The following is a 16,874-nucleotide window of genomic DNA, read 5'->3' on the forward strand; positions in this document are numbered from 1 at the left end:
TTCTTTTTAAATCAGCGTGGGCTCAGGGCTTGCTTTGGTCAGGCCTTGAAAGTGGTTTATATAGATTCTTAGCATCTAGGACTTGATGTGTGAATGAGTCACGGGTGAATCCCCTTCTCCCTCTGGCCATATAAATTTGACTTTTCCTCTCAGATCCCATTGAATGGGACTTCTGTAATAATACTCCTAACTAGAGAAAGAGCTCAGACTTTGGCATCATCTGGTTTAGGTTTATGTCCTAACTTTTGTGCTGATTATTGATTATCAGATCCCTTTGGAAAAGAACTATACCTTCCTTTCCTGTAAGATGGTGACAGTAGCTCCCCAACCCCCTAGGCTTTTCTGGAGGTCCAATCAAGTGACATTATGTGTGTCATTGGCGAGAATCCTCCTTGTCATTGCTGTAGTGTCATATAGTTAACAGAGTGCCCATTATGTGCACATTCCCTTATTTGCACCTGGTGGTGATTCTGGGAGGTTGACTGTTACAGTTAAGGCCACTGGGGATCAAGGATATTAAGTGACTTTCCCATAACTACTTAGTGGCAGGGCCAGACCAGGGGTCCTCTGACTCACAGGTAAGGCTTTTAAAATAATAATGATAATAATAATAATAATGGCACCATTGCTGCCTTCTAAAGCCTGCCTGCCTACCTGCCTGCCTTCCACATTCACTTGTCTAGCACCCCCGAAGTAGCAGGTGCTGGGGACCCGATGGTGAACCTGTTGCATCTCAAGCAGGCAAACAGCACCTTGAGTATTTCTGCCTGGTAATGTGATTTGTGTCTGGGTATTGTCTCCCCAGCTAGATGATAGGTCCCTGGAAGGCTGAGACCAGCCTTTTCTTCTTGCCCCTGGTATGTATTAAATAAACCCCAGTCAGACATCTCCCTCTCCAGGAAACATTCCTTGGCTGCCTCCTTCCCCACCTTCCAAAGGTCCCAGAGATCCCTGGGCTGGCCTCTGTCTTTGCAGTTACTGTGTGCAACTGTCCTATCTTTTTCTCGGTGACCCCGTTAGCTGCAGCAGAGACAGGGAGCGGCCTGATCTGATTTTAAATTGGTAGTCTCTAGTGCAAGGCACAGACTGTGGTGCTCAATACGCGTTGTAAAAATCACAAGCCATACGTTTTGGGCAGCAAATCAAAAGCATTAGGCCAGGAGATGTCAGAGGACCTAGGCAGCCGGGCAAAGTATTCCATTTGCTTCCCTAAAATCTTAAATACGGTCCTCAACGCACGTGGGAACGGGCTGTGTAGCACACGCAGATGTCTTGCTGCAGAGACAAGAAGAAGAGCTTAATACCTCCAAGACTTGTTTATTCAGGATCGGGCTTCAGTGTGCCCACATCTGGACTTCATTACTTCCTCCCCACCCCTCCAACCCCTTTATCTGAGAGCACACTGCCAAAAAAACAAGGTTCCCCAAGATTGCCTCATTAAGGGTTAGTCAAGTTTTCAACTCTGCAAAAAGTGAAGTCGGGCTGGCCCAGCGGTGCCCCGGTAGGAGACCCGGTCCCCCAGTTTACAATCCACTAGGCCTGTGCAATTACCAGGACCACCCACAGAGAGTGGTCGCATGAATCCTTCCACTGTGTCGGTCCCTGATCAAATGGCACAGAGTTCTTCTGAGACCTTCTTATCCCTGAGGGGATGGTGGCAGGGGGCATCTATTTGCAATTTAACAAATACGGGCATCGGGATTAGGATTTAGTTTGTTCCCTTCCACACACACACACACACACACACACACACGCAGTCCATGCTCTGGCACCAGTTTTTCCTCAGGCACATGTAACTCTGAGGGGTTAATGACCACTTGGAAAATGTCTCCAGTGTGCAAGTGGCTTTTAATTTGTCCATTTAAAAAAATTTTTTTTTGATGTTTATTAATTTTTGAGAGAGACACAGAATGCGAATGGGTTGGGGCAGAGAGAGAGGGAGGCACAGAATCTGAAGCAGGCTGCAAGGCTCCGAGCTGTCAGCACAGCGCCCAATGTGGGGCTCAAAGTTGGAAACCGCGAGATCATGACCTGAGTTGAAGTCGGATGCTCAACCGACTAAGCCACCCAGGCGCCCCTCATTTGTCCATTTTAAATGGATAATGCTCTGGAGGCCGAGAAATCCATTCTGTGAATCATTGTCTGTTTGGGATTGGGGCAGAGAATCAGGTAACATTTACAAGCTATCTGATGGACGGGAAACTAATGCCTTATCTTAAATCCTCTTCTTTAGTTAGATGAGGTAGGTATTATTATTTATTTTTATTTTTATTTTTTTACGTTTATTTATTTTTGAGAGAGAGAGCATGCCCGGGGTAGGAGCAGAGAGAGGTGGGGACAGAGGATCTAAAGTGGGCTCTGCGCTGACAGGAGAGAGCCCTACGCGGGGCTCGAACTCGCAAACTGTGAGACCGTCATCTGAACCAAAGTCGGACGCTTAATCGGTTGAGCCACCTAGGTGCCCAGAGGTAGGTGTTATTTACCCTGTTTTACAAATGAAGGAGGGCACGGAGGCTCCCAAGGGAGAAGTGGCTAGTTTAAGGTTACTCTGTTCAGTGAATGAGGGAGCAGAAATGAGAACCCAGGTCTCTGTGGCTTCAGAGCCCAGTGCCTGAACTGACATTTATTCAAGGCCTGCTCTGCTAGGAGCTATGCCGAGTGCTCTTTATTTCAGTGAGCTGTAAAACCTTTTCGTTTCTGCGCTTGGGGAGCTCAGCGTATGGCGGAAGGCAAAACGTTGAGACCGCTAGGCAGACGGCCGCCTAAGATCCTCCCGTGGATGGTGTGTGATAGCGTTTTAGGCAAAGTGGCTTTTGCAGAAGGTGTTAACCTGCTGGGAGGGTGGATGTTGGGTGAGTCCCCCCCTTAGAACAAGCAGGCTTTGTGGTAGACACCTCGCCCTAGGACCCAGATGCTACCCTAGGGGTTTATGGTCTAAAGGGGAAGCAGGGCAACTACAAGACTGACAATACTGTTCCCCGCGGGGAGACTGAGGAGTTGGTCAGAGAACAGGACAGGGGCCAGAGCGCCCCCGGTGGTGCTGGTGGTGCCCCCCGGAACCAAGAGCTTCAAGGGTAAAACAGGCCAAAGGCTGTAGATGGTGTGATGTATAAATCAAGTGCTGCTGTGAAAATTCAGAGGAAGATCACTGAAGGTTACTTTCATGGGTCAAGACTGGGATCATCATTGTCCCCCTCATCATTCATTGGGCACTGGTCCCACTTAATCATCACCACAGCCCTTGAGCTCTTGGTATTGGCATCGTCCCTTTTTCACACATGAGGAAACTGAGGGCTACAGCGCTCTGTTGTCCAGGACCCATTAAGTGAAGAGAGCCGGAACTCTCCCCCCATGCACTCGTTGATTGATGGAGCTCCGCCTTGAAGGGTGGGTGGGACTTACATCAGAGATCCCGACCTTCTAGGCAGAAGGGCTTGCTTGGAGAATGAGAGGCTGGAACAATGGAGTGTTTTCAGGAAACGTAGAGCAACCCTGTTTGGCTGGAGAAATAAGAGTATCGGGGAGTAGATGGAGATAAGGTAGAAAAGGATCACAGCGAGATTGTGAAATTCCTTGAATGTCAAGGAGTTTTTACCCCAGTTAATCGGCTTGAGATTGTGATGAAAGCCTTTCAAGCTAGCTTCGTCAATTTTGCAGCCAAGGTGAGGAGGAGGCCTGAACCACGATGGGGCTGATGCAAGGGGGGGAGAGAGAGAGAGAGAGGGAGAGAGAGAGATGGATATGAGACCCCTTGTAGAAGTAAGACGACCGGAATTGGAAGACCGTGCGACAGCCTACAGGGTCATGTCTTTGCAGTTATATGATGGTAACTTGAGCAGGAATAAGGGGAAGAGGAGTGAGGTTTGGGGAAAAAGTGGGAATGGGTGTGACAGACTGGGTTAGGTTGACGTACGGATACCATTGGTTTGATAACTGGTTGGGAGATTTGGCAGAAGATTGGAAGAAGGCCGACCACTGGGGTAAGGTGTAAGCTGAAAGTGGGGGGGGGGTTGGGAGAGAGAGAGGGAAGTGCCCTTTTGATGGTCGTCTTCACAGAGGTAATAATTGGAACTGTTGAAGCAGCAGAGATCAGGGCGGAAAGGCAAGGCTTCAACCCCAGGAAGACCCACATTTATCTGGGAGAACCCTGAAGGGGGGAGCCTCTGGAAGGAGAAACGCATTTGAGAAATAGGAAGAAAAGCATGGTGGTGTGATATTCAGGAAGTTCGGGGGATTCAGTGTCAAAAAAGAGCATGAGATGGGCAGCAGGCAGTGCTACAGAAAAACATTCAGGAGACCCTTATGCGGACAGGCAGAGCTAGCCATCTAGGACACCCGTGGCTTTGAGTCCCTGACTTTTGGGAAAATGACGATGCTTTGCACTTCAAATTTTTTTTTTTTTTTTTTTTTTTTACATTTATTTATTTTTGAGAGACAGAGAGAGACCGCATGAGCAGGGGAGGGGCAGAGAGAGAGGGAGACACAGAATCCGAAGCAGGCTCCAAGCTCTGAGCTGTCAGCACAGAGCCCGACACGGGGCTCGAACTCGTCAACTGTGAGATCATGACCTGAGCCCAAGTTGGACGCTTAACCGACTGAACCACCCAGGTGCCCCTACGATGCTTTGCACTTCAGACTGCCTTCTTCATAAAGCTTCTGGGCTTAGGGCAGCCACTCCTGATTTCCGCCATAGCTAGCTTCTGTGGCATCTCTCTGGCCTCTTTGCTGTCTGTATTCTAGATATTGGAGTGTTGGCTTATCCACGGAGTCCAGAAACTCCACTGGTGGCCTTGGACAGAACTATGTCCTCAGTGCTTTTCCCAGTCTGCGAGGCACTACTCTTCCACCCAAGCAGGAGAAGCAGTGAAGATTAAATTTCTCATCATTTATTTCTAGTCATTAAAGATACTGCATTTTGGGGGCGCCTGGGTGGCGCAGTCGGTTAAGCGTCCGACTTCAGCCAGGTCACGATCTCGTGGTCCGTGAGTTCGAGCCCCGCGTCAGGCTCTGGGCTGATGGCTCAGAGCCTGGAGCCTGTTTCCGATTCTGTGTCTCCCTCTCTCTCTGCCCCTCCCCCGTTCATGCTCTGTCTCTCTCTGTCCCAAAAATAAATAAAAAACGTTGAAAAAAAAAAAAATTTAAAAAAAAAAAAAAAAAAAAGATACTGCATTTTGTTGTCCTGGATGGAGCATCCAGCTTTAGAGAAAATCCAGCCACACTTCTGTCTCCGTCCCGCGAAGCGGGATCCAGATAACATAACCTTTTTCCTTTCGCTGGGGACTGAAAAAAATGATTCTCCCTTCTTTATTGTCCCTCATCCAGTGTTTGTTGAATGAATCTATTCTTCTGGATGGAAAGAAGTTCACTAGTCTGCATAACTGAGATGTGAAAGAACAGGTTGGCCCTCTGTGGCTAGCAGGGACTGAGGTGGGCAAGCGTTTGGCAAGATTACCTGACCTTCCCAGGTGTTCTAGGAGTACCTGTCTCACTGGAAACACAGACCCTGCCGCCTGCTGGGACATCTAAGAGAAAGCTAGCTTGACGCCATCGGACAGGACCCAGGAGCTAGAATGAGGAGTCCAGGCTGCAGTGACAGTTCTGCCATTGCCTGATTTCTAAGGGTGATTCCCTGGCCTCCCCGGCCTTCCCCATACTCACTTATAAGGTGTTAATAATAATTCAGTAATAGGATGTTGTGAGAAGCAGATAATGCAGTAGTTGTGAAAATGCTTTGTAAGCCATAAAGTGCTAGGCGAATATTATTATTCAAGCAGATCAAAAAATAAGGAAGTTTGTCCTTCAAACTCGGCAGGGGAAGAAGATGAGTTCTCAGTCTCTAAAAGAGGTGTTTGTTGGGCTGCTGTGCAAAAGTCTGACTTTTCTTGGGATAAGTTACAAAGTGGCATGTGACAGATGACACGAACAATGCACTAGGCTTTCCCTTGCTGCCCTGGGTTGAGACTTCTGCTTTGTCCCCCTGAAAAAGACATCCTATGGATAAAGTGGTCAAAGCCAACATATCCATACACATGTTTTCTGGTTCTACTCTGGAGGGGTAGTACTTCCAAACTCTTCACTTTGGAATGTGCTTTTCCAAGGAGCTTTTGAAAGTATCTTAGAGAAGGTATTTTCAGGGCGCCTGGGTGGCTCCATCGGTTGAGCGTCCAACTTCATCTCAGGTCATGATCTCACAGTTTCGTGAGTTCGAGCCCCGTGTCAGGCTCTATCCTGGCATCACAGAGCCTCTGCTTCTCTCTCTCTGTCCCTCCCCCACTCATGCTGTCTCTGTCTCTCTCAAAATAAATAAATAAACTTAAAAAAAAAAAAAAGAAAAGATTTTCTACAAGTATTTGTTAATGTTTTGTTTCCTCTTCCCTAAGGGGAAGAGAAAAAAATTATAAGAGAGCTCTAGGCTTTTGACATACCACCTTCTTGCGTCCCTTGGCAATCCTACCAGGTAGATGTTATTGACGTTATTTTCATAGAGGAGGAGCCCTAAGCCCAGAGAGGCGAAGTCACTTGCCTAACGTAAGATGTGCGATTCAGGCTGAGGTTTTTCTGGCTCCAGTCAGTGCTGCTTTGACCTCCCTCTGCTCTCTCTTTTCCAAAAAGCCAATGCTCTCCAGATTTCTTCTCTGGAACACTTCGATATTGGTGAATATGTGGACAGTTGAGGTCTTTTACACCAGAAAGGAGAGGCAGAGAGGAGCCGTCTTGGAGTTGGGGACAAACCGTCACCGTGGTCGGGGGGCAAGCACTGGTCGTTTTCTGTCTCCTTGTAGCTTTAATTGCGATGCTTCCCCGCTTTATTAGTTTCCAGATTCTGTGCCAAGTGCTTTAAGAGGCAGGTAGGGGAGAATTCTCCTCTGCTGCCTGGCAGCTTGCCATTACCCCCGGAATCTGTTGCTTGCTGTTTCAGAAAGGGATCAACATTGAAGGCATTTTTCTCAGTAGTGAAATTTACATATCACAGCCTTGCTGACTGAAGCAGAAATGAGGGCTCCAGGGGCTGGAGTCTGGGGGTGGGGACAGAGCCTTTGTAGGGGGAGGGAAGAGCTTATTTTATTACCCGGGAATAAAAACATTGTGAGTAATGAATAAAGTCCGAAAGCAGTAAATCTGGAACTCCGGCGTTAGGTGTGTAACGTGTCGGAGAACAATTTAAGCCTTCGCCTCTTCGGCAGAGGTGAGGTATTCGGGCCGCCTTTCACAGCCCGAATTTCATTAAATGGCCTTTTAAGGGTTAGGATTACAAGAAGCCAAGTCCGGCTGGTTCATAATGATGATTTATGGCTGTGTTGTCGACTCCCCGACCCTTCTGTACAAGGGGATAGAGAAAATACATAATTTGTTGCTCATTAACTGTAAGATCTGTCAGGGCTGCCCCAGAAGCCATGTGGTCCTGGAGTCATGTGTCTGCTAAATGGCTTCAGCCTGGCCCTGTCCTTGAAAATACGCAGTTGCTGTTGGGCCGTGGAGATCGTTTTTAGTAACAATAGAAATACGGCTGATCCCCAACTTAGGAGGGTTTGACTTATGATTTTTCGACTTTACGGAGGTGCACAAGCAATACCCATTCAGTAGAAACCACACTTTGATTTTGAATTTTGATTTTTTTTTTTCCTGGGCTAGTGATCCACGGTGCTGGGCACCAGCAGTGAGCCACGGCTCCCAGTCGGCCTTGCCAGCACGAGGGTAAACAGCCGGTACTCTTCACGTCATTCTGTGCCCGTGCAACCGTTCTGGTTTTCACTGTCAGTGCAATATTTAATAAATTACGTGAGCTGTTCTACACTTTATTGTAAAATAGGCTCTTTGGTAGTGATTGTGCCCAAATGTAAGCTAACGAAAGTGTTCTGAGCACATTTAAGGTAGACCAGGCGAAGCTGTGATGTTCAGTAGGTTAGGCGTGTTCAATGCATTTCTGACTTACGATATTTTCCACTTAGGATGTGTTTATCGGGATGTAATGCCATCATAGGTTGAGGAAGATCTGTAATCAAAAATTCTCTCAATACAGTGTGTTGTGAGTCTTTGAACTTAAATATCTGGGCTCTCCTTTAGCTCTGTCACTTAGAAGCCTCAGAACCTTCAGGTTAGTGACTCTCCCTCAGTGCCTTACCATTCTCAGCTGCAGAATGGGTATAACTTCACAGAGCCGCAGATCAAATGAAACCAAAAAGTACGAAAGAAATGTAAAAGCTTGCTGCCGTTATTAGCATTGTTTTCAGGAATCTGAGGTGCCACGAAATGCCTTCTTTACCTCTTTCTCCTCCAGTGAGAGGAGGAAACATTTTAACTGTGTGAGACACTGTGGCACCGAACCCAAAGTTTTCAAATGAAGGGATGTTAGCACTGAAATGAGTCCTTGAGTTGTAACCAAACCCTTTCTCCCTAAAGTAACTCAAGCACAGCAGTGAATTCCCTGAGATTAATCCGTAGACTTGTGTAAGAGATGCTGATTTGCAGTGAAAAGCTACGTGTTCTTTTTCAGCATCAAATAGGAAATCGGGCTCAAACCAGGCCAGCTTAGAGTTTCTTCATTTGTGGCCGCGGTATGGTTCAAGGAACTCAGGAGTCGTCCAAGGGCGGGGATTGTGCATGGAGCCTTGGTTCTGCTCCGTGTCCGTGGCATCATCTCGGAGGGAGTACCTTACCTCTGCTACTGCTGATTACCTTTGCGTGGTTAGGAGGGTCGTGGTGAAGGTAGTATGGGAGAGTTGAAAATAAATGTCATTGTACAGGCGCCTGGGTGTCTCAGTTGTTAAGCATCTGATTTTGGTTCGGGTCATGATCTCACGGTTTGTGAGTTCGAGTCCCACCTCAGGTGAGTTCAAGCCCCGCTTCTGGTAAGCTCGTGCCCTGCTTCAGGTGAGCCCCGCTTCTCTCTCTCTCACTCCCTCTCTCTCTGCCCGTCGCTCACTTGCACCCCTCCCCCCTTTTCAAAAACAAGAAAATGTCATTGCAATGAGGAAGTGATAAATTACGGAGTCTAGTCTCCTCAATGGAGAAACTGGCTTATCTCAGGTTCACTCAGTGAGTAGAGAACGCTGGCTACTGACTCCTACTGTAGTTTTCTTCTCCCTGCATCCAAAGTCATGTGAGCATCATTTATAAATAAAGAAGAAGAAAGAGCATGACGGTGGTAGCGAACATCTGGAACTTGTTAGCCTGTAAGGTTACACAGGGTAAAAGTATAAACAGGTTCAAAGGGGAGTTAGACCAGGAATCGTAGGAAAGAACGCTGGGCGGGGAGCTAGAACACCTGGGTCCAATCTTCAGTTGCGAGTTAATTTGGACCTCGGTTTCTTCCGTGTATAGGGGACCCTTTCATTTCTGACTTGCTGTGCTTCTCAGATTTTAATCTCTGCAACATGTTCTCAAAGGACTTTTGGTAATATTTAGAGGATATTTCCAACTTTGCAATAAAACAACTGCGAAAACTGTGGTCCTGTTTCCATCCGTCCATTCATTCAATCAGTAGTCTGAGCACCTCTGCAAGAGCAGGTACTCATCCTGCCCCTCAGGGAATGCCTAAGCCAGGACTTTGCGTTGGACTGGCCTTTGACCGTCTCTCTTTATTGTAGAATCATGCTCAGTGTGATGTGGGAGCCAAGGTGTAGCACTTAGAAATAATCAGGTATTTATAAACACAGAATCGTTGTGTAAACGTTAGCAGTGCTGGTGGCTGTTCTCGCTACCACTCCGGCTGGCCCCTGGGCCCGGCTGGCATCTCCCTGCCACCTGGCCATCCTCCCGCTAGTCGTGGGAGCCCTTGAGAACTTGGATCAGTTCCCCTGTGTTGACCCCTTCCCCAGCGGTAAAAAAAAAAAAAATAATGGGAGACGTTGAAAAGGAGTGCCCGGATATGTCAGTCTATTGCTTCCCTTGCGGTTGTGAACATGCTGTCTGTTCCCTGCAGCAGCAAGTGTGGCTCGTCACCCTGCCCTGGGAGGAATTGTGAAAGGAGCTTTGTGGTGTGTGATGAGTTGAACATCGCTGTCCCTGGACTGTGGTTGCAATCAGGAAGTGGCCGGGGCTATGCTATGGAGTTAAGACAAGAGCAGCAGGCTGTGTGGTGGGGCATCACCAAAGTGGGATTGGTCCTCTGCTGTGTAGGCTTCAAGGGCATTTGCCTTACGGAGAGCAGGCTGGCCCCCCACTCCTAATATAAAACCAGGCGGTGTGACTTGATCTTGAGCTTCCACCGTACCTAACTCATGATTATTGTAGGCAGTTCATGAAATGAAGTGTATGAAAGCAATACCTAGTATGCAGTAGGTAATCAATAATTTTTACCGGAGTGACAAACCTCCCCTAAGTATTAGGCGTAAACAAGGTGGGATGGAGAAAGGGTATGAAAATCCAGACTCATTGGCTGCCCTTTAGGATTGAGGAGATGGGAGACAATGTGCTGAGACTTGGAAATTTGCAAGTGGAAATTTGCACTGAAGGGCATTGTGTTAAAAGTTCCTTGGTTTGGGGCGCCTGGGTGGCTCAGTCTGTTAAGTCAGACTCTTGATTTTGGCTCAGGTCATGGTCTCAGGGTTCATAGGATCGAGCCCTGTGTTGGGCTCTGTGCTGTCAGTGGATTCTCTCTTTCTCCCTCTCTCTCAGCCTTTCCTTCATTCTCTCTCTCTCAAAAATAAATATAAAAAAGTACATAAATAAAGACAGCTAAAGAAACATGCCAACTAAATACAATGCTTAATAGTTAACTGGATTCTATTTAAAAAAAAAAAAAAAAGCTTCTTGGTTTGTAGAGCAGTATTCTTTCATCACAGCATTCCTCTACAAAGGAAAATGAAAGAATCCCTTTCTACAACCCAGGTCGTTTCCCATCCGTGTTACCAGATTTAAGCCAACAACTCTGCAAAGGCCTGCAGCCTCCTCTCAAGGAGAAGGAGACTGAAGCTTGGAGAGGTTAAGTCATTGCTGAAGGACACCGGGCAGGTGGCAGAGCTGGGACTCACACCCAGGACATGGTCTTAGGCATCCACCCTCCTATAGAAGCCCCCACCACGGCTCAGTGTTGACACAAGGCTGATAGCCCTTACTCAGAAGCTCAGAATCCTGACATTTGCTCAGATCCTCTGACATCCTGGCCACCCTTGACCATGTCCTTGATTCTTCATCTATTTTTTTTTTTTTTTTCCATATCTGGGTCCTTGTCTCTTTCTTTGTTTAAAAAAATACGCATATACTTTATATTATATATAATATTTATATTTTTTGCATATTATCCATAATATTTATATTTTTACATATCATATGTGTTTATATATAAATATATTTAGTTGTATATTTCTGCTGGGACTTTTTTTAAAAAGGAGAAAATGACCATGTTATTAGCACTTTGCTCTTTCCTCTCCTGCGTATTTCTGTCTGTATATTTCTTAAATAGAACACTGGGACTTTTCTAGATTATAGCCTGCGATTACGTACTGAACGTTCTCTCGAGTCATGAAATATCCTTTACAGCATCCACTTTGATGACGGGTCTTGAGACCACCTAATTCCCCCGTTGGCTTCCTTTCAGATCATCACTGGGGAGTTCTACCGTATCTACTACCTGAAGGAAAAGTCCCGGCCAGCGATCCAGAATCCCTATGTGGCAGCCCTCTACAAGCAGGTGGGCTGCTTCCTCTTCGGCTGTGCCATCAGCCAGTCCTTCACCGACATTGCCAAAGTCTCCATTGGGCGCCTGCGTCCTCACTTCTTGAACGTCTGCAACCCCGATTTCAGCCAGATCAACTGCTCCGAGGGCTACATCCAAAACTACAAATGCAGAGGGGACGACAGCAAAGTCCAAGAGGCCAGGTGAGTCACCACCTGCCGTGGCCACAGCATGCCTGCTTTGACACGGGCAGTTCAGGGAGCACTTGCGAAGGCGCCTGCGACATGAGGTGCCAGGCTCAGCGCTGGGCTTTGGTTTCAGTGGGTGAATGAGGCATAGTCCCCATCCTTAAGGAACTCGGGGTCAGTTGATTTAGATGCATAGGTAAATAAGCAATTATGGTAGAATACTGGTAAGTCCACTCATTCATTCATTCATTCATGGGTGCCTGCTAGGTTCTAGAAAACATGTCCCAGTGGACTGCCAACGTGGCAAAACCAAACAAGACAGTGCTGATCTCAAGGTCACGGTCTAGGGAGAGAAGACAGACAGGCAGACATGTGTCAGGGATGTGCATATGGCCCTCTCATGGCCCTCTCTTGCTCTTGCAGGAAGTCCTTCTTCTCTGGCCACGCCTCCTTCTCCATGTACACTATGCTGTATTTGGTGGTAAGTACCTTCCTTCTGATTCCAGTGGAGTGTACTATTGAGCCCCAGCTTAAATCTCTTCTGTGCAGAGAGCCCTCAGAATGGTTAGGGATAGACCCCATTGTGAAATCCTTGAAAAAGAAGTTAGCTAGAAAAGTTAGGTTCCGTTTTGAGCTCTGTCACAGCGTTAGAAGTTGTTTTCCTTTCTAGGCTTTTCCCATTTGTCAAATAAAAATAATATTGATCATGGCTGCTTGATAAGGCTTGGGTGCCCTTTTTGAAATTATAAAGTGATAAAGACACTTGTGTAATATTTTATGGTAACGAGTACTGTCTTCTGACCATCTGTTTATTCAGTTGACCCTTCCAGGCACCCTGGGTTATAAGTTACTGTCTCCATTGTGGGAAAGGATTACTAAACAAGGCTATGATTTCAAGTTTTTCAGAATACTTCTGCTCCATGAGCACACGTCACCTCATGACAGCATGGCGAAGTATGAAATGTGTATCCCCACTGCTTGGAGCCAGAAACTAAGACCCAGGGAGGCTAAGCAGCATGTTGGGGGGTCCCTCAGCTAGTGGTGGGGCCATGATCTGAACCCCTGTGGCCCTGTCTGCCCCGACTTCCTAGAGGTGCTGGGAAGGGACAGGTGAGTGCCCGGTTCTCCCCAGCTGCTGCACAGACAGCAGCTGGTCTGTTTCTCTTTGCGAGTTAAAAAACGGTCCCCTGCCTCTCCTCTCCCCTTGAATGAGGCCCCTGTGCCAAGGCACTTCCTGCTTTCGGCCCCTTTGATGCAGAGCGAGAAGGCGCTGAGAGGTCAGACATAGCTCAGGGGAGCAAAAGCTGTTTGCAAAAGAACGTTTTGATTTTGACTTATTTAAAAAACATAATTAGGATTTGGAAAACCTAGCAGAAGGTTTTTTTTGTTTTGTTTCCCCCCTCCTCCCAAAACAATCCTTTCCAAGCCTGGAGGCCTCCCGGCTTCCCGTTACCTGGGATGCGGAGCTGAAAGGTGGGCCCCAACCTATGAAAACCTCAAACATGGATTTTGTTTATACACGAATCACACTCCCTCCATTCTTCATTTGTTGTTGTTTTGCTTTCGCTTGGCTTTCAGAAAGCTAATGTCACGAAGATCTTTCGTTTCCTATTTTGTTTTTGTTTTTGTTTTTTTTTGTATTCTACCCAGGTCTGGAAGCAATTTTACAAATGTAATTTCAGTGTTTTGCAAAGGTGCTTGGAGGAGTGGGTCTCTGTTCATTTTTCTCATGTTCCTTCATTTTCTTCCAAGAGAAAAATACTGGGTAATTTTGAAACCAACTGTGTGCACTGTGTGCTCTATGGCCGCCCAAAAGATAAAGGTGCTGACCTGTTTCTGGTGCCTTCTGTGTGCCGGGCACTGGGTCAAGCTCTCTCTTCCACACTGGTTCTCTCAATAACTCGATGAGATGCGTTTTGATTACCCGGTTTTAAGCTGAAAACAAACCAACCAACCTGACGCTAAGAAGTTTAGTAATAAAAATTCTACCTCCGGGGGCGCCTGGGTGGCCCAGTCGGTTAAGCGTCTGACTTCGGCTCAGGTCATGATCTCACGGTTCGTGAGTTCGAGCCCCGTGTCGGGCTCTGTGCTGACAGCTCAGAGGCCGGAGCCTGCTTCGGATTCCACGTCTCCCTCTCTCCCTGCGCCTCCCCCACTCGCACTCTGTCTCTGTCTCAAAATAAGTAAACATTAAAAACAATAAAAGTTCTACCTCCTGTAAGAGGCAGAAAAGAGATTTGAAGGCTGGTCTCGATGCCACCAGGATCGCTGTCTGTTCTTTTCGTGATACTGCACTACAAACCCAAAACCAACCTCGTTGGGATAAACTTAAAGGATATAAGCTCCCGACCCTAATTTCAATTTCACCTGAAGGCGACCTGCCTTTCTTCAGAGCTGCCTTAATGGATGACATGCCCTTTTCGCCCCCATCCTCCACCACCAGGATGATTACAGCTGGAGATCTCTGCAGGCGTGAGGAGTAAGGGGTAGTTCAGACTGGGTGTTTATTTGCATCTCTGAGGGAGGAAAAAAATTACAGTGCCTTTATGTTCCTGGAAAGAAGGAAGGGAAGGAGGGAGGGAGGAAGAGAAGAGCGTCCTTAGTCCTTCACGTCCCTTGCATCCTGCTACACGTGCACACACAGCCATGCGCACATCACACGTTGAAGGACCCTTGCAGACAGACACAACTCGCGGACACCCACATATACAACATAGAAACACATAGCTCCATTTTTAGCTCTGAGGTTATCTTGCCCTAAGGCAACCTCTGAGGCTAAATTCCAAGGAGGACAGTGCTCATTCCCAGGGCTCTTCCTCTATGTGATGTCATACTGAAGTCTCAACCCTCTCTATGTCCAATTTGCAGAGGTTTCTAAAGCAAGTTAGAACACCACGGCTGCCCGTCAGGGTCAGTGGGAAATGCTGTAGTCGGTCAGAGCAGCCCTCAGACCCATCCCCCGGGGATGTGGAGCTTCCCAAAGTACTGGAGCTGGGCAAATGAGACCACAGGAGACCCTGGCCTCCCCCCCCAGGGCAGCTTCCTTGGGGCCTTGGGGGAAAATCGCCTTTGAACCAGCTGGGTGTCGCCAGCATTGATGGCAGCATTGATGGCGGTCGCCCTCAAGGTCAGGCAGACCTGGAAGATTCTGCCCTGGCGGTTACTAGCTCTGGAACCAGGCATTGCTCACTGAGCTTTGAAGCCTCGGTGTATTCCTCTGTAAAGTAGAGACAGTAGTGTATTTCGCAGGGTTTTCGCTACTTCACTTCTTTTTTTTTTTTTTTTTAATTTTTTTTTTTTTTTCAACATTTTTTAATTTATTTTTGGGACAGAGAGAGACAGAGCATGAACGGGGGAGGGGCAGAGAGAGAGGGAGACACAGAATCGGAAACAGGCTCCAGGCTCCGAGCCATCAGCCCAGAGCCTGACGCGGGGCTCGAACTCACGGACCGCGAGATCGTGACCTGGCTGAAGTCGGACGCTTAACCGACTGCGCCACCCAGGCGCCCCTACTTCACTTCTTTAGGTCCCACGTTCTCCATCTGTCCTATGAAAGAGTGGACTTAGATGGCATCTACTTCTCAATCTCTTTGAAAGATGTTTGAACTACCCTAAACTCTGCAAGGGAAGATGGGAAGCCCTCGGGGACAAACTTATGCCCTCATTCATGGCCCTGGCGTTCAAAGAGAGGGGCGGACAGGAAGCACTCTAGGCCTGTTGACGGCAGCTGCCATCTAGAGCCTCCCATGGCTTTGAAGGACACTCCGTATTAGGTTTTGATTTGTAAAATGGTTAGCTTGGAAAAACCATGCCCCAAACACCAAATTATCTCTGGGCATAGAAGCTTACAGATGAGGTTAAGGCATGTTAGTGATTAATGCAGATTCTAATAAGAAAAACCCACAGCATGTATAAGCACATGTGAAGCTTTCCTAGCCCGGAGTCCTGGCCCCAACCCCAGGGAACCACATCTGGACTGGCCCTGTACCCTCCCTGGTCGGGGACTGAGGATAACTTGGCTTTCTGGATAAAACGCCTATACCAGCACAGGCACTAAACCATGTAGCAACCAGACAACCTGGTGTTTCTTGTGTTGTGTCAGCACCCTGCTACCTCCCGGGGCCCCTGACGTGCATCGGACGTGGGCCCTGCCCTCCAGGGACTCAACACGGTTTCGGCATTTGGCGTTCAGCGCATATTCAGTGGGTGGCTGTTACACACCAAACAGCGTGCTAGGGGGTGGAATTACGGACATGGGGAAGTCGTGGTCACAGCCTTGGGGAGTTCAGTCTAGGGGAGCAAGGAGACAGTGACAGCGGTTGGGTACACTGTGTGCTGGGGTGGGGGTGGGGGGTGGACGTGGGATCTTATGGAAGCTCAGGGTCGTGGCACCCCCAGCCAGCCCAGAGTGGAGGGGGGCAGAGCTGGGGAAGGGTTCCCGTAGGGTAAAGATGGGCAGATTGGAAGGACCACCCCTGTGCAGGTGAAAAGGGGGACGATGGTTTGGGGGCTGCAGGTTTTCATTTCGGTCTAGCTGGGATGGCTGGTAGGGGAGGAAGCAGGGGCGGGAGGGCGCAGTGAAAGCTGAGAGGACCTTTGGGACCAGCCACCCAGCTCCTCCTTCTCCAGCCCAGAGCAGGCAGCAAGTTGGTGGTGAGGCCTTTCCCTTGTTGCTGCGCTCCCCTCCCCAAACGTGAACCTTGGCCGCTTGCCTTTTTCAGGGTCAGAGAAGCCTTTCCTGGCCCCCTTCTGCAATACTCCCTGACTCCCCTGTGCAGCCTAATCCCTGCCCCCCGCCCCCGACCAGTTTCTCACCATCTGACATACTATATATTCTTCGCTTCTTTGTTTATCTCTGCCGGATAAATTGTAAGCTTCATGAGGGAGACGTTTTTCTCTCTTGACTCACTCTTGTATCCCACTGCCCCAAACAGCGTCTGACACTTAGTTGCAATGAACATTTGACGAGTGAGTGAATGAATCAATCTCGGCTCTTCAACATTCCCAGGCCATGCTTCTTTCCGTTCCATGCAGATTTTGTTCCTCTCCTCATCACTGAATTGATAGAT

At 48.0% G+C, this 16,874-nt stretch overlaps 1 protein-coding gene across 3 annotated transcripts in view; it reads left to right on the forward strand.

The window, feature by feature from the left end:
* Positions 1-16,874, forward strand: part of PLPP3 (phospholipid phosphatase 3) — an 87,621-nt gene that overhangs the window by 49,719 nt on the left and 21,028 nt on the right. For all 3 annotated transcript variants that reach the window (XM_058717283.1, XM_058717281.1, XM_058717282.1), the window contains exons 3-4: positions 11,540-11,820; positions 12,229-12,286. In XM_058717283.1, the coding sequence (XP_058573266.1) occupies positions 11,540-11,820; positions 12,229-12,286 (339 nt within the window). The remainder of the gene's footprint in view (positions 1-11,539; positions 11,821-12,228; positions 12,287-16,874) is intronic.

The sequence above is a fragment of the Neofelis nebulosa genome, chromosome 2, assembly GCF_028018385.1.
Source record: "Neofelis nebulosa isolate mNeoNeb1 chromosome 2, mNeoNeb1.pri, whole genome shotgun sequence".
Classification (NCBI taxonomy): Eukaryota; Metazoa; Chordata; class Mammalia; order Carnivora; family Felidae; genus Neofelis; species Neofelis nebulosa.